Source organism: Pleurodeles waltl, chromosome 5 (genome assembly GCF_031143425.1).
Source record: "Pleurodeles waltl isolate 20211129_DDA chromosome 5, aPleWal1.hap1.20221129, whole genome shotgun sequence".
Classification (NCBI taxonomy): Eukaryota; Metazoa; Chordata; class Amphibia; order Caudata; family Salamandridae; genus Pleurodeles; species Pleurodeles waltl.
In genome coordinates this window covers 339,924,381-339,943,028 of record NC_090444.1, presented here as the reverse complement: position 1 = coordinate 339,943,028, position 18,648 = coordinate 339,924,381, and the positions used below count along the sequence as shown (strand labels likewise).

General features: G+C 43.1%; 1 protein-coding gene across 1 annotated transcript in view; it reads right to left on the bottom strand.

Moving 5' to 3' along the window:
- Positions 1 to 525: 525 nt before the first annotated feature.
- The window catches only part of PLEK (pleckstrin), a 398,482-nt gene continuing 380,359 nt past the window's right edge, over positions 526 to 18,648 (bottom strand). Inside the window, exons 8-9 of the mRNA XM_069234077.1 lie at positions 7,159 to 7,228; positions 526 to 908 (exon numbers count right to left, since the gene is read on the bottom strand). Of these exons, the coding sequence (XP_069090178.1) occupies positions 769 to 908; positions 7,159 to 7,228 (210 nt within the window). The 3' untranslated portion in view covers positions 526 to 768. The remainder of the gene's footprint in view (positions 909 to 7,158; positions 7,229 to 18,648) is intronic.

Here is an 18,648-nt window from a genome sequence, read left to right as displayed (position 1 = left end):
GGCTTTCTGTCAGTGGGGGACTCTTTTGACATTAAGAATGCACACTGCAGCTGTCCATGATCTACAAACAATGGCCTACACACATCTTGGAGTGTAGAAGGGTTGACACAAGGCATTCTGTTTAAGGCGGGAATGTTACAAAACTAAGACCGAAAGCTGTGGATGTGAATAACTTACGGACAATGCTCTACACATCTCTCAAGGTCGTGAAAATGATTGAGATAGGTCCAATGTTGGCCAGGAGGGCTTCAGTGAGTGCCGGTTTCATGAATATCATTCTTAAATGTGACTTTCATTGTTCAATTCTTTACCTGACAATACGACGAAGTGAGAGAACATCTCCAGAACAAGAAGTTCCTGAGTCAAAGAATCAGTGAGGTAAATACGGAGAGCTCTATTGGACAGTCTTGGCTGTTACCCAGAGCTCCGAGAAATATGCCAGAAACATAAAAGTAAACTTGTACGGGAGTTGGAATTGTGACCATGTTGAAAGTATGAGTGAGTTAGAAACTGTAAAACTAATACTGCAAACCAAATCTTTTTTATTGTAATATACAAGTAGGTGTCAGAACATTACCTAGCGATCGTGTGATGAAGCAAGGTACCTGAATTGTTTGTTTTCTTTTACATTTTTCAATCGAAAATGACATTTCGTAATACAACTCCTTTTGGGAAAATATATTTCTTTTCTCCATGCAACCATAGCTCATTTACTGTCTCTGCCTAGAAAAAGACACAGTGACACATCTAACGGCACGTGACTTTGCTCTATTTTCCTATCTGTGCGACAGTTTTAATTGCTTTAATCCACTCGATGCGCTCTCCGGGTGTGGCTGCTTGTAGGAAATAATGGACTTCGCTTGCGGTAATGATTTCAAAAAGATTGCCTTCAACTTCATATTTTTTAGCTGAAAAAGAGCAGAAAACAGAACATTGAAGTGTTTAATGTGGGTTTTGTTCTTTTTGTCAAACTCTGTGCTCACTACATTCTTCCTGACCACCAAGGCCCAGATTTACCAATATATGACGCAATGCGGCGCAGCAACCAAAGTCGCTGCTGTTGGTTGCATCAATGGAAAGGAGAAAAGGCACACCATATCTACTAAGATATGATGCATTGTCTCTGCACTCTAGTGCAAGTGTGTGTGCGTTCTCTAAAGCATAGGGCCCAGGTTTATGGAATATTCCCTCAACACAGTGCAACAACTAAAGTTGCGAGCGCTGTGTTGCATGAAAGGGAGAGAGCAGAATAGTGCTGTATCTACTGAGATATGGCTCTATTTACCTCTCTCCCTGTGCTGGGCCATTTTAGGTTGCCAAGCGCCAACGCACCTACCTTGGCTCCATAGTGCAAGGGTGCGTTAGTTCTTTAAGGGAACATTTTTTATACTGGAAGGGAAAAGCAGTGTGTGGAGTTGGGCGAGGATAGAGGGTCGGGGCAGGGAGGATGGCTCTACAGAATCAGGAAAGCAGAGCATGGTGGGATGTCGGGAAAGGTAAGAGGATAAGATGAAGGGGAGACAATCTAAACGTGGGCCAATGCTGGGGTCTCGGGGGAAAGTAGAGCAGCTGAAGGCTATGGGTACATGCAGACTGGGATGATGTGGAATCTAGAAGGGGAGAGACAGGGAAGATTCTTATAAGGTAGAATGACAAAGAGAAAGGGCTAAGGAAGAGTGATTAAAAAGAGGGAAGAAAGAATAGGTGGTCTGACTGGAAAACCAGGGCAAATTAAGAAACTAGGAACTCAGGCTGCACAAGATAAACTGGGATGGGAGGGCAATGTCAGGTGGAAATGTAGAGAAAGGATGTGGGATCTGGAAATGTGGAAATGTGGCTTTTATGTAGGAGCCAGAGAAACAAGGAAATGATGTGAAGTCAGAAGAAGTAGAAGGACAATTCTTGGTATGGGAAAGTAGGGCAAGGGGAGTGCCTAGTTGGAAGAGGTAGGAGCTGATAGTTGTAAATGTCAGTTGGGCACAAGGAAGCCTATTTTGGGTGAGTCTGTAAAGTCAAAAAGAGTGGGAGCATATTTTCTTCATGATTGGAAACTGGAAGAGAGGTGCTGGAGATTCATGCAGCGTACCGGACATGAGGGAGCATGGAAGAGAAAAGCAAGATGGGAGAAAGCGAGACAGGGCTGTGGTGAAGGGGTAAAGAAAAGAACCAGAATGGGTAGCAAGATTTGGTGTGAGAAGTCGTTAAGAGGGATGAAGAGAACCTGGGGGGGGAGAAGGGGCTGAAGAAAGGGAACAAAATAGGGTTACTGGCTAGACTCAATGGAAAACAATGAGCAATGCATGAAAATTAAGAGAAGAAAGATAGACAACAGCTGGACAGAGACGGGAATTGAAAGACTTGGTAGAGATGAGAGAAGAACACAAAGACATGATAGTCCACAGATGGATATGGGAAGAGGAGGATGCTGATAGAGAGGAAAAGGGGATAGGCATAAAAGAGGTGAAAGAGAAATGTTCATATCTGAGTGCTCTCCTGGGCAAATGCAGGAGCAGAGATAATATTGAGAAGCTGACACAGAAAAAGGGGACAGAGAGATTAGAAGAGATGTACATTGTTATAGGAACAACAAAGAGTGAATGGGGAGTGAGTGACCCACGGAAAGGGACAGTAAGAACAGGAAAGCGTGGAAAGAGGAAGGATTAATCCAGAGAGTGGTACACAGACAGTAGGACATGCACAAAAAAACGGGAACAGAGAGAGAGAGAGCATAAATGAAAGGAATTAGAAAATACAATCCATGCTAACTGACTGGAACAAAATAAACATGGAATGTGCAGTGACAGAGGAGCAGAGAAGGTAAAACAGTCAAGAGAGGTATACAGAGAATTGAGAGGGATAGGCATATGGGAGGAGGCTTTGGAGTGAGGCAAGGGGTTGCAGTTTACTGATAGAGACACTGAATGTCATGTCCTGATGGTAGACAGTCAGGGTAAGCTAAGGAGCAAGACTAGTGTGGACTATATGAAATGGGAGAGGCTGTAGGATCAGCCAACCGGTGAGCAGCTAGGGAGAAGGGGAAGCCATAATCAATGCTGGTTGCAGAGATTAGAAACAAGGGAAATAGACTGTGGAATCAGGGGAAGTTGATCAGAATGGAGAGTCAGGAATGAAGAAGAGGCTGGGGTGCAGGAAGGAAGCCTGCACGGCTGGTAAGACTCAGGCTGTGGTGTAGTAGATGTGAAGATGGAGAGGTAGGGTTAACGAGAGAGCAGGGTCAGATCGGCATCGGAACAAGTCAGTTTACAATGGACACATGGTTAGGAGTGGTCATTGAGATTGGTGGTCCCATGAAAGAAAAACACACAATATGACACAGGCATTATAACCAAAAGCATATACTAGTACTTAGTGGGCTAGGCTGGTTTATGCACACAGCGGCCCACTGGGTGGGTAGGGCAAACTGCTGTCCTGTGTCTCAATCCTTAATCCACTGCCCGCTGGCAGTCATCAATCATGCCTCTTTCACTTGTTTCACTCAAATAGGCCTGTGATACAGGCCTGACAGTACCTGACTGTAGGCCTCTGGAGAATGTAGCCACTGTGAATGGGTGGTTATTTAAGCCCCCTGAAATGCCTCTGCTAGTTTGCTGCCTAGGGTTTACAGAAATAAAGTGGAATAATGGCGTTTCTGGTCCAGACCAATGTTAGAGGCCCAACAAGCTTTAAAACATTTACTTTACCACTAATTTTTCTCATAATTAACCCAATGATACTAACCAAGCAATGTTTCATGAAAGACTGAGATCCACTAATTTAGGCCAGTTTTTTTGGGTGCTCTGGCCTTTTGTCAGTCCCAACCTGACCCTGATGTTGTCCCTCGACTGTCCTGCCTTGGAATGCCCTTCTCCATCCCACAATTCCTCTCCAGCCCCAGAGGCAGGAAGGAGTCTCCAATACCCTGGCTGTTGGCTTTGGAGGATTCCCTTGGTGCCTTTGCCTTCACAACACAACATCTCCCCCTTATGTTAGAAAAAACAACCCCTCTGGGTCATGAAATCTCCCTCCTTTATAAAGAAAAATGATGTAAGTTCCTCACCTCTTAAAAAGCTTTAAATGCCCAGTGTGTGGTACAAACATTATGGATGGAAAAGGTTCTCTGTCTCCATTATATTTTTGGAGGTCTTTCAGGAAGTATTTATTCCTGGCCTTGGTTTGACCAGCAATCCTATTGATCCAAGAGATTGTGTTAAAATGCTCTCTCAATCTAATTAATCTTTCAATGGGTTTCTACATGAAGGGTCTTAACTATGGGGAAATTAGTGATCCTGTTGCTCCACAGTGTGTGATTAAATCCTCTTTGAATCAGAGGTGTTCTTTAGATGGCGTTCTACTCTTCACACCTCTTTCTTATATGTACTTCCTTCTAGGGTATTACTTGCAGCTGGCATATTTTGCTCAGTTCCACCAAACTCATGGCATTCCTCCTTCCTGTCTGACAAACTGCTGTTGGCGTCGTTGATGGGTGTCTCTTTCATTATTCTTTGGAGCAGCATTGGTCTTGTCTCACTTCTTATCTTGTGGAACAGACCATTTCCGCGACAGTCTCTCCTGTTTTTTGAGGCTTTCTCTGGTATACTTATCTGATGATTTCCAAGGAGTGCTTGCACTAACAGATTTTATGCAGTTTGTTTCATCTGTCCTCCTCCAAGATATGCATTTGTCTGTGACACTTTGTTGTCTGCATCACTTTTTAACACCACTTTGGAGGTGCCTGTGATGCTGTGCAATACCCAGCTCCTTGGTCTTTTTTACAGTGTCCCCGACCCTGGATGCCTAGCACCATGTTTCACTCTTCTTCTGGTGCATGCATTGTTGACATTGAGTGCCTCACATTTGGTTCTGATATCTCATAGTTGAGAATTATCCATTGTCTAGAAACAAGGCTCTTGATCCTCCTTGTTTCTTGATGACACTCTGGTGCTCTCTTTGATGGTGTATAAATAAATCTCCTCTTTGCTTGCAGTCTCATCCCTTCAAATAAGGTGTAATAGTTTGGGCAGCTCATCAGCTTTAGCCCTCTTGAGAATTTTCTTTAAATAAAGTAGCTTTGGAGGAGTCTTCGTTTTGTGGTTGTTGACAGCAGCCCTCAATGATCTGCCGTCGATTTGCATCTTCATTTATAAATGTATTGAAGATTCACATTTTTACCTGGTTTTGTAGCCTTGCAACAAAATGTGCTAAAGAACTGACCAGCTCATTGGATGCTGAGTTGAAAATTTTGCATTCTTAATCCACATTTCTTTTAAGGTGGAAGTGTGCATACTCACATCTTTGAGCTTGTTTTATTTCTTCATCTTCTTTGCTGAGAATAGGCGCCAGCCATGCTGTTCCATAAGATTAATCAGAAGCCATTGTGTTTTTTCATCTCAGAGTTCTCCTGCTGCTTTGAAGAAGTCATCAAATGTCTTTACTCACCTATTCCCCTCAGGACTCAACCTCTGCATATCCATCTCTATGACTGGGAATGGCACTTCAAAGGAAGTCGTCAACTTTCAATAGATTCTCTATTCAGGCATGGTGATGTGTTGCTGGTGCACATACATAGTCACACTAACATTCAGGTGCTACATATTTACTGCACATATGCTTAGTGGACATGCACACTGTAAGTGCAAGGTTCTGGATTTCACACAACAGCATAACTTTAACTGTGTGGGGCAAGTAGCCTCCCACCTTTGACACAGAGTAAAAGGACTGGCCACATTACTAATTCACAAAACACTATACTCTGCCACAACTGCTTTATGCCACCAATGGGCATGGACACTAGTCAAGGCTCACAATGCATGCTTGATGTGCCCCTTCCAGGTCACAGAGCAGGTGCTGGACCTCAAATTACAGTGGACATGCCTAGGCTTCTGTGCACATGCTAGATTAGCATGATGCATGGGCCAAAGTAAAAGTCATGACACCACTTACACACACAGTCTGACACTCAGGGAAGGGGTACATGTCCATTTACCATTCAAGAGACTTCCCCATTCAAACAACAGGCATCATTGCACAGAGCTTCAAAGAGGTATGCACAATTTAGATACACCAAAAAAATACATTAATAGACAGAAATACACATCTACTCACCAACAGTCACACATGCAAGCACACAGCCACACAGATGATGGCTACTTGCTCCCTGTACCACTAGGAGTTCTTGGCAAGAAGGGTGTCACCGTGCATTGCTGCATCAGACAGTGTCGAGCCCCAGTGCTGGTTCTGAGTATTGAACAGGAGCCTACTGGAGCCATTTTCCCTAAATTTGAAAGAATAACTGCAGGTCAAGTGGGAACACTGTGTCAACCTGAAGAAGCTGTCACTTCTGAGTTGGTGTCTGGCTGCTCATTTTCACTGGCTCAGAGCTTTATTTTAACCAACCAAGGGGCATATTTACAAGAAAGTGGCGATGTGCCACTCTTCTTGTGTCCACTGCACACCCTAATGACACCATGGTTGCGCCGTATTTACAATATAGTGCACCATGGTGGTCGCTACCACAACAGCATCAACATTTTTGGTGCTGTTGTTGCGCTTTGCTGCACTAGTGCCCAATTCAGGAGTGTCAATTTAATGCCTGCCTTGAGCAGACATTAAAAATGGCAGAAAAATGGCACAATGAAATCTCGTAAATTTCACTGCGCCACTTTTTCGGGCCTCCCTGCAGGAGAACGCCCCTCTAGCATACATTATGCATGACGCAGTCATAATGTGGCACATGCATTGCGCCACTTTGTAAATATGGTGCGGGGGAATGGCCTCCTTAACGTCACCTTAGCATAAGTAAAAATGACCCTAGGGTGGAGCAAGGTGGTGGTAGGAAATTGGAAATATGACCCTAAGAGTTTGCCAATATGCTGTATGCTCCAGTAATATGTGGTTCCATCCTGGAACGAAAGTAGCACTAACTAAAGTAGAACTCGGCACCTCATGGACTCTCTCATCTGCTTCCATTTACAGTCACTGTCAAAGTTCATAGTACCCATGCCTTGGCAGCAGTTTTTTGGTACCCTGACCCCCTCTACTCAGCATCTTGCTCACATTCTACCCCAGTGTATCACTATAAATATACCTCACCATTCATTAACTTGTCAAAATCAGTCTATAGAATTTTAGAGGAGGGAAGCAAATAAAATTATTTATTACCCTCTGAAACATCTTCCACTGCAGTTACAACACAACCTCTCAGGTGAATTGCGCCAAGTGGATCTTCTCCCTGTGAAAAAAACCCATATTATTGGAGATAAAAATGCTTATGAGTGCGTTGTTTTATTCTTAGAAAAAAACATTGAACATGGACTGTGATTTACATATTTTTTATTTAGCTGGTACAAATGAATAATATAAATTTTAATATGGCCTGCAAACTTCAGGAATTATTGCTAAAAAGTGCAATGTACAGTTTTTGTCCATGAAGCTAACTCTAGTTAATTTGAGTCTAAAACGTATAGCCATTCCAGATACATTATTGTTATTGCACCACATGTATAATCTAAGCTTAATTCTGATAAACACGAAAAGATCACCTTCTGTTGTCCTGTTTTCAAACAGAATGAAACAGTGGTGCCCATTGAACCATACTTTTGAGATGAATAGTACCAGGCCCTATGATTCTGTTTGGGGAGGTGTATGTAGTTGGTCCACCCTCAGTGCAGAGAAAGAAAATGGTATATATAAATTTAAGATTACAAACAACTTTACGCAAATTACATACAATTCTATATCTATTTTAATGACATACATATGTAGGTGCTCAGTCAGTGTGCACTAAAACAGTACGGGCCAGATGTATCAAAGGATTTTGCATTCGGAAACTGTTCGAATCAGTAAATTCCACAGTTCGCGAATGCAAAATTGCCTTTCATGATTTATGAAAGGTACTCACAATCCAATTTTAAGGAATTTCAAAAATAGCGATCCCTTAAAATTGCGACTCCATTTAGGGAATCGCAAATTGCGATTCTCTAAACAGGAAATCGCAAATAGGGAATTCCTATTTGCGATTTCCAAAGCACATGTATCATGTATTTCCTAAATGCGAATTGGGCATTTAGGAAATGCAGTTACCACCAAATCCAATTTGGTGGTAAATATGTGCAATTTTAAAAATTCATTTAAAAAAATGACATTTTGTGCACACATGCCCCTTGGGCATGTGTGCACTTTACATGTCCACAAATATTTTTCTTGGGATGCATCAAAGGGGGCCTTTGGCCCCCAGCACCCTGGGATTTTCATTACCTAATTTGCGAATTCCTAACAGGAATTCGCAAATTCGGAAATGCGAAACCATTCGCACCTATGGGCCTACAGGCCCATGGGGATGAATGGAGTCCGATTCCCTAATTGTGATTCGGTAATAGTAATTGCGACTTTTAAGAAATTGCTATTACCTAATCTCAATTTTCATACCATCCTATATTTTGCAGTTATTAAATAGCGTTCTCTTAAAAATCGCTATTTAGCAAATGCAAACCGGGATGTTGATACATCTGGCCCTACATGTCTGGGAATTATGAGTCAGAAAATTTGTGTGATTTTACCCGATTGAGCTGTTGTAGTATAGGGAGAATAACGCATTTGTTGTTTGTAGCCCTGAATCGAAACCTGAGTGACCTAATTCTATTGTACTTAAGTAACTATTCCTTAGGTCTTGAATCGCAAATTATATACTGGAAAAAGAATTATTTCTTATCGCTCTAGGGGCCTATTTATCATTGAGGTTGTGTCGTGTCTGCTCCATGCATAGTGGTACATGCATGACACAAGCCCCAAATGCAATTTATGAAGCTACGCAAGGCCACTTTGGGTAGCCCTGAGTGGCTTCATAAATCTGTAGTAAAGCAACCTAGAGCGAATCACTACATTGCTTTACTCTGCCCCGGAAAGGCATTCCCTGGGCATTGTGTGGGTGTTCCCAAGCAACTCCCATGGATTTTGATGCATTAACAAATTTATTAGAGCTGGTAAGTCTGGCAATGCGCCAAAATGCTGCACCTTCCCAGGGGAGGCATAACGATGAGAAGTATATTTATTTCTCCTCGTTAGTTCCTCTTTCTATATGTAATGCATTCTTCAGCACACATAGATACAGTAATATGCCTCAGGAGATTGTTTTGTGCAGGAAGGTGCCCACTCTTGCACAAAAACAATCCTGACTGCAAAGAAGGCCCCCATGCACCGTGGTGCAAGGGTGCCTGCATTGGCATTTACCAGCCAAAAGGGTGCCAGCACGGTGGAAAATGCTGCACTGCTCAATTTACCTGTATTTTGGACGCTCTTTAGGCCGATGAATCTTTTGACTAAGTGGGACTCTCCGTACTCTAGATCGATCGATTGCATCAAATCAATAATCAATAACGGACATAAGCAATACCCTGATCAACATAACACTTAACAATTAATCCAGAATACATTTTCGGCGAACCCTGACCTTTCAGTCAGGAATAACCACACCAGTTTATTGCAAAGTTAGTGAATTTATTTCCCTATATTAACAAAGCTAGCACAATATAGATGTGTCTCAACACCAAATGATAAACATAAATGAACATTAATAACTGTCCATAGCGGCGAAACAAATGTAATCTATGCAGCATTTGAATAACAAGGCATTCGATAATAGCAATGCAAATCACTAATACGATAATCTGTAATGAACTAATTGCATACATTTAGTCAGCATAACAAGGTCTCAAATTGCATCGTGCAACAGAAGGAATCCTCATCTGTCCTCAAATTAGCATCGGCATGTGGGACTTCATGCAAAAACAATTTAGCAACATTAATTTGGAAAAACTCCTAACTAGGGATCTTGTCAAAAATCAGCAGTTGGTTACCTAAAAAGAAACACAATGCAATTGTACAATTTCCTTTCATATTTACCAATTACGATCAGCATACAAGGAAGTCTTCGTCTCACAGGTACCGTTTCTCGATTAGCATGGGACGGGGCAAAGGGGCAGGGGTGTACGGGGCAATTGCCTCACGGCGGCAAAATAAAACTACTACTTCATGCAAAGGGATCAAAGTTAAAGTCTCTAGGGCAAGAATCATTTAAGTCTCTTTCTCTCGATTAGAGAGAGCATCAAAGTCTCTTTCAAAATGGCGTCGCAGCAAGGTGGGCCATATTAGCTATGAAGTCTGCAAAATGGCGGGATGTCCAATAATGGCCTAATTTCTTCTTGTGCACCTGGTTTTTATAGACAACAGTTCAAATCCAGTAGGGTCTTCCATTGGAGGGTTCATAGGTTAGCTTCAAATTATCCAATCAGAAACGACAGTTCTCAAGCCTTTACTTAAGCATACATTATCCTTGGAGATGGGTACGCAAGTTGCAACATTTTATACCAATTAGCTCACTTTCAGAGCCTCCATAGTCCGCACCTGCAAATCGACCTTGGAGTAAAGAGAAAATATGCCAGGCTGGCACAAAACCTTAAGATAAGCGTGTGAACGATCTCAGTGGAAAAGTACAGCTTCAAGCAAAAATACACGTTTATTAGCACATTGGAAAAATACGAGCATCTAAACCGTGAGACCAGGCAACTAGGCCAAAGCCTCCGCTAAAGTTATGCTAAGCTAAAATATTTCAAACAAGTAAATCATAGCACACGTTTATGATTATGTCGGATTAGTGCAATTCTAATACATCACGTTATATAAAGCACGCTTATAAATGTTGGCAAACTACTCTGAGGGCACATTTTGTCCCCGTACAATCTTTATTAGTTCGGTTAGAGTCACACATGATTATTGCAGCACTACGTTTAAGCGTAAATAAATCAAAACCTTCATTTTCTGCTTCATCAGTAAATATGTGCAATTTTAAAAATTCATTTAAAAAAATGACATTTTGTGCACACATGCCCCTTGGGCATGTGTGCACTTTACATGTCCACAAATATTTTTCTTGGGATGCATCAAAGGGGGCCTTTGGCCCCCAGCACCCTGGAATTTTCATTACCTAATTTGCGAATTCCTAACAGGAATTCGCGAATTCGGAAATGCGAAACCATTCGCACCTATGGGCCTACAGGCCCATGGGGATGAATGGAGTCCGATTCCCTAATTGTGATTCGGTAATAGTAATTGCGACTTTTAAGAAATTGCTATTACCTAATCTCAATTTTCATACCATCCTATATTTTGCAGTTATTAAATAGCGTTCTCTTAAAAATCGCTATTTAGCAAATGCAAACCGGGATGTTGATACATCTGGCCCTACGTGTCTGGGAATTATGAGTCAGAAAATTTGTGTGATTTTAGCCGATTGAGCTGTTGTAGTATAGGGAGAATAACGCATTTGTTGTTTGTAGCCCTGAATCGAAACCTGAGTGACCTAATTCTATTGTACTTAAGTAACTATTCCTTAGGTCTTGAATCGCAAATTATATACTGGAAAAAGAATTATTTCTTATCGCTCTAGGGGCCTATTTATCATTGAGGTTGTGTCGTGTCTGCTCCATGCATAGTGGTACATGCATGACACAAGCCCCAAATGCAATTTATGAAGCTACGCAAGGCCACTTTGGGTAGCCCTGAGTGGCTTCATAAATCTGGAGTAAAGCAACCTAGAGCGAATCACTGCATTGCTTTACTCTGCCCCGGAAAGGCATTCCCTGGGCATTGTGTGGGTGTTCCCAAGCAACTCCCATGGATTTTGATGCATTAACAAATTTATTAGAGCTGGTAAGTCTGGCAATGCGCCAAAATGCTGCACCTTCCCAGGGGAGGCATAACGATGAGAAGTATATTTATTTCTCCTCGTTAGTTCCTCTTTCTATATGTAATGCATTCTTCAGCACACATAGATACAGTAATATGCCTCAGGAGATTGTTTTGTGCAGGAAGGTGCCCACTCTTGCACAAAAACAATCCTGACTGCAAAGAAGGCCCCCATGCACCGTTGTGCAAGGGTGCCTGCATTGGCATTTACCAGCCAAAAGGGTGCCAGCACGGTGGAAAATGCTGCACTGCTCTGCATGTCTTTTTCATAAATATACCCCCTAGTGCATTGCGATTACCAACTGCTGAAAGAAAGAATATAGCTATGTTGTCAGACAATACTTATGACAGTACTTGCAACAAAAGCTGAAAAATATAGAGCAGGCTAAGTAAGAAGTAAAATCGAAAAAGTATGAACACCTCACAGGAGCAACAAGGGGTGGGGGTTAACCACATAATGAACATTGATCCCCTATAGTTCCTCTTCTTTCTTTCAGTGTTAACTCCTACTGTTGTCCCTTCCGAACCAGTGCGAGTGGTGTTCCTGCCCTACACCTAATGCCCCCACTGTGCCACCACTAGTGTAAGTGAGGTGCATGAGTCAGACTACACTCCAGAATTATCTTCCGTGCTCCTGGCTCCTTAAAGGCAGGTGTCAAACACTCACCTACGAAAAACGTTATTATATGCCGGCACTCAAGAATTCATACCAAATTAGCAGATTAAATAAAAAAGTTTCTCTTTTAATAGCACGCTCTGCTCTCTCCAGTATGATCAATGAGTATCAAGCAGAGGAATAGTTGCCAACTGTATAAGGAATAGCCACAGCAGTACAAATGTCTAGTGAAGGAATTGTTCCAGCAGTTGTTATCCACAGACTGCCAGGACCTCCCTGCCATTGTTTACTTCAGGCTCTTGCCAGCACTGCACATATGCATTCACACACAGGCATCGCAGACTGGCAAACACACTACCCTCCAGCTACCGACACACAATAGTGTGGTAGTTGTCTTTGTTCAAGGAGCTCCCTTAGAGACGCAGACCACAGGCTGTAGAGCCATAGTGAGCACACTTGGTCAGGCTCTAATTAACGAGCCCAAATGTATGACTGGGCCCTGAGATTTTATCTCACTGCACAGATTTAGCCTCTAGTGCTCAGATTTTCAATTCACAGCATGTGGCATCAAAGTACAGTGGGGTTGCATAATTTAGGCACTGCACCCAAGCTGGATTGAACCACCCTTGGGGATGTCACTGTGCCTTATCCAATTAGAGAGGCAGACAAATATAAATCTTTAAATGTAAATGTTACCAGGTAAAGACCAATCCCTTTGAGCTCATCTCATCTGGTATCTGAACAATTGATAGGGCATTCATAGGTTCGAAAAAGGTAAAATACACTAATTTGCAACACATCTGCACAAACATTAGTGTAACAGGAGTGAATACCTTACAACATGTTGGAATTAATCAATTGTAACAAATAGCAAGCCCTAAGAAGCAGGGAAAATATCATATTTTTAAGAGCTGGCAATCCAGACTAACCTTACATTTTATGTTGTACATTTGACGTTCTATTGAAGAAATGATAAAGCCTAGACATTTAAAGTGGTACAATGGAAAGAACATTTTTCTGCTTTGGCATACAATTGGTTCTCTCTCAATCTTTGCAATACCCGTTGAACATGACGATTGTGATCTTATCACTGTCAGAAAAGATAGGATGTCATTAGTGTAGATAATTACAAAAACATCAATGTACTCACAAAGGATCCTGTTAATGAAATATTAAAATGCTGCTGGTGCTTTGCACAATCCGAATGGCATAACTCGCTATTCAAAAAGATCAAACTTAGTACTGATAGTTGTCTTCCACTCATCTCCTTCTCTTACACAAATCAGAAGGTACGCTCCCCTCAGATCAATATTAGTGAAATCTTGGGCCTGTTTAGAGTTTGGAGGATGGAGTTACTCCGTCACAAATGTGCCGGATATTTCGTCTGTCATATTTTATATTCCATTATATCCTATGGACATCATAATACAGCTGACGGGACATCTGCCACGTTTGTGATGGAGTAATCCATCCACCAAGCTCTAAATCAGGCCCTTTATTTGATCAAACTCCAACAACCCTAATTTCTACTGAATATGTTCAGCTGATATCACAAAGAGAATATTTCAGAGAAGGTTGTAACATTATTCAATCTTGCAAACTGAGCAAGATGCAAGCAGACAAAAAAGTCATTAGGAAACAAGGGTCTTGTGGGTAAGCACCTTGATGTTTCAGATATACTAGAGTTCAGTGATGGCTGCCACATTCAAGTTCATGGGTTCTCATTTCAAATGTGACTCTGTATGGTTAGCATCTTTATTTGGAAAAGATACACCAAACACTCTCCATTTTGGCTTCTGTTTTAGAAGTATAGAACTTTTACTTAAATCTGCTTTCAATCTTAATTAAGTGATCATAGTATTCAAAATATAACTGTCCATAATAACGAAATAAAAGAAAGAAACTGAAACTATAAATGTACCTCATGCTTACGTACATATATCTGGATTAGCCCCCATGGCAAAACATCTCCTACTCTCACCAAACATGATGGATACTGTGTTCATGTTCTTGACATCCAGGCATCCTGTCCATGATTTCATAAACCAAGAGCTTTCCTATTACTGAGGTGCCTGGCTCTTTTTCTGAATTAGTTCTATGTCAGTTTTAAGGCTCACCTCAGGCAGGATTGGCTCCTGATCAGAATGAGCATGGTGTAATTCAGCGAGAGTGGGAGTAACCTGACAGCATTCATTTGTCCAGCTTCATGGCACAGCTATTTCCCAATATGACTATAGAGAGAACTCTTTCTTTACATGATTCTGTACCTTTTGGCTCTCATGTGGACAGTCTATTGGGCGATAAGGATATGGCTGAGGATACCACTCTCTAAAATTCTGCAGATGAGAAAGTGGGTTCATCGCTGAAGGTTTGTGCTGTTTCTCACCTGGGCCTATATTTATACTCTGTTTGCGCCTGATTTGCGTCATTTTTTTTAACGCAAATTCAGTGCAAACTTAACTCCATATTTATACTTTGGTGCTAGATCCATCCAGCGCCAAAGTTATGGAGCTTGAGTCATTTTCTGTACGTGAAAACCTACCTTGCGCTAATGACATGCAGGGTAGGTGTTCCCGTGCAAAAATTGACTCTAAAGCATGTGCACCTTATTTATCCTCTGGCGTCAAAATGACGCACAGGAGGAGGCGGGCGATAAAACAAGGCGCCCAGCTGGATTTGCACCGTTTTTTAATGCCTGGGTCAGGGCAGGCGTTAAGGGACCTGTGGGCTCCTTTCCATGGTGGGAGACCATGGAAGCAGTCCACAGGTGCCCTTCCCTGCACCCAGGGACACCCCCTGCCACCGTAGCCCACCCCTGGAGGACACCCATGGATGGGGAGACTCCTTCCATGGTGAGTGCAGGTAAGTGCAGGTAAGTATATATGTATATTTTTAAAGTGACATGGGAGGCCTAACTTTGGCCCCCCTACATGCCACTATGCCCAATGGCCATGCCTAGGGGACAGAAGTCCCATGGGCATGGCCATTGGGCAGGGGGGCATGACTCCTGTTTTTGCTAAGACAGGAGTCATTTCCATGGGGGTTGTGCATCAAAAAATGGCGCAAGTCAGGTAAGAGACAATATTTTTGACTCTAACCTGACTTGCACCATTCTTTGGTGCACAACCCCCAGTCTTCCCCTCGCCTCCGCTGCCCAGTTACCGTAATTTATTTTGACGCAAACCAGGCCGCAGCACCTGCTAACGTCATTCCATAAATAAGGCGCCCGGCTGGCGGGTTGGAATGGCGTTAGCTGGCGGTAAACTTTTTTAAGCAAATCTGCCCTGGCGCTGATTTGCATCAAAAAGTATAAATGTGGGCCCTGATGTTTTGTGCCGGGATATGCAGAACTTATGCTCTGAGGTCTTTGAATTTAGTCTCCAAAGATCTCTTGAAGGCTGTGGAGGTGGGGGCCACATGCTTTATTTTTTTGGATGCCAATTAATGTCAGGTTAAATTCCTGTACACAAAAGGAGAGACAAGAGGTATACCACCCCACACTACCTCCCGAAAATAGCATTGATAAAAACAAAGGGTGTGTGGGGGGGATGTGTCAGTTACGACAGTAACCCAATCCCTAGAAGTTGTGTTGACAAGTTTAATAAGGGGTTGGGGAAAAACAGGTTTGGAACGAGAAGTGCCTTGTGACATATATGTAGGCACTTGACCACAATTTGAGTCCTCTGCTTGAAGCCCATGGATCCCTTCCTGGCATAGCGGGACTGGATCATGAATTTTGAGACCCAATGTCGATCTTGCAGCTGCAACTTGAAAGGTCTGTAAGCAGTGTGTAATGTGTAGAAGAATGGGTGCTGGTACCCAAAACTCTGCTCTGAAGCCAGAGGCTGGTGCAATTGAATGTTGCCATGCCGAATACCAAGGCTGAGTACTGTAAAGTCCACTTCATGCTCCTTAATTCACTACCAGACTCTCCATATCCCTTTATCTCACTCTTACCAGTCCCTGCTTTCTACCTCTATGGCTGGTTTTCCGTCTTTCGCTTCATTTGTCTTTCTCGTTTGTGTGTATTTTCCGCTCTTCTCTTGATAAACGTCTGATGCTGTAATATAAGTACTGTCTAATAAAAACAGTTCAAGCGGTCCCCACTGCCTCAAATTAAGCACTGTCTGTAAGTGACTTGAAAAGAAGTTAGACAGATCAAAAACACAGGGGTTACTATAGTCTTGTTGCAATATCATTTCAAATGGGGTCATTATGAGTTTGGCGGGTTGGCCGTTGCCAACCCTTTAATCTCCACTCATACCGGCATGGTGGTATGAGCCGCCGGGCCAGAGATGTTAATCTCCGACTCAGCAGCCCACAGTGTAGTGCTGGCAGTATTATTAGCCGGCCTACCACCATGGTTTCCGCAGCGTTAGCAATGCCACGAAAACAATGGCGGTAGGGCCTACCGGTGACAGGGAATTCCTTCCCTGTCATCGACAGGTGGCTCCCCCAACTCCCCCAGAAAGCCCCTAACCCCCCCACCCATCCCCATCCAAACTCACCCCCCCGATTCAACCACACACCCCCTCCGATTCAACCACACCTCCCTACCTCCTCTGATGCACGCACACACCCCTATCCCCTTGGATGCATGCACACACCCGCAGACATGCTCACACTCACACACCTGACACCCATTCATACACACGCACACACAAATCCATCACACAACTGCTCCCACCCCCACAGCCAAACATGCACACACACACCACCCGTACACCTTTTCACGTACACTTCCATACATGCATCCAGTCGCACTCATCCATACACACATTCACTCATACATACTCATAAGCATTCAGGCATGCATACATACAGACACCCTAACACCCATTCAGGCACACATACACACAGACATGCAGACGCACACTCACTTCAGCTTTCATACACGCATTCACTCACACGCATACAGCCACACATACACCACAACACTCACAGACACATTCACACACGCACTCACACATTCATACACACATGCAGACACCTCACACACAACACCCCCACCCTCCCACTCCCCGCCCCTGTCGGATGTCCGACTTACCTTGTCCGGTAAGGAGGTCGTCTGGCAGGGAACAGGAAGGGGCACTGCTACCGCCAGGAGCACCCTACCAGCAGGACACCGCCAGGCTGTACTAATGGCCTTAATATGGCTGGGGGTGTCCTACTGGCGGGGCGGTGCTGGTGGTATCAGCCCCAGAGCACCACCGTCTGCCACTGCAGGATTTCTGCCCTTATCGTGACAGAAATCCTGCAGTGCCCATGATATGGCGGGTGGAAGACCGCCAGCACTGTTGGTCTTCTGGCACCCGTGGCATCAGCGGTTTTCTCTGAAAACCGCCAATGTCATAATGAGAGCCTTCGTCTTTTAAACCCGAAACATGATAAATGTACTTTATTCATTTGTGGCTTAGGAGTAGGTTTGCCTATATCTAACAAATTCTACGGATGTTAGCGCAGCCCATGCAATGGGATCGCCATGATGGAAATGACATACTAGTCATATTTCAAATAATTTGGAGTTTCAAAGAATTAAGCTGGAGGACACTGGATCGCTTCTCCTCGGCCACTGTCATAGTCCCGGGTTGGAATAGTTGTCAAATCAAATCACTCTCATTGTCTAACTGATAAATAGACTAGTGTGCTACCTGCTTAGCTATAAGATACAACCCCATATGATTGTCTGAATACACCCTACGAATGGATGTTGAAATTATCAAATGTTGGGCAGAGTGATTGGCAAAGATGGCCTCCTAGTGATCCCTGCTCTCTATGTTCTCCGTGGCAAAGTATCAGCAATGGCCCACATAAGTTAATTGCTTTTGAACTATTTGTTCAGGTAAGAGCAATATCCCTGACATTATGCACAGAAGAAGGGGGGAGTTATTTTGAATTACCTAAAAAAGTACTGTAAACACTGTGGGACTCATTTATCAAACTTTCATGCAACTCAGTCCAGCAAGGTGGCTGTGCTGTGTGAAAAAGAAAGGGCAGGAATGCACCGTATTTAACAGTATGTGGTGCAATCCTATCCTTTCCTTGTGATGGTGCCTATTGCACTGTGGAGCAAAGGTACTTGCTTTGTAGACAGGATTGCTTTTGTGCAGGATTGGCCACCTTCCTGCATAAAAACAATCCCCAGAGGATCCTCAGAATGCAGCACACTTAGAAAGAGGAAACCACAAGGAGAAATACAAATATTTCTCTTTGTTGCTCCTCTCCTTTGAAGGTGTAGCACTTTGACACATTCTCTGGTCTACCAGTGTTGGTAAATCTAGGAATGTGCCAAA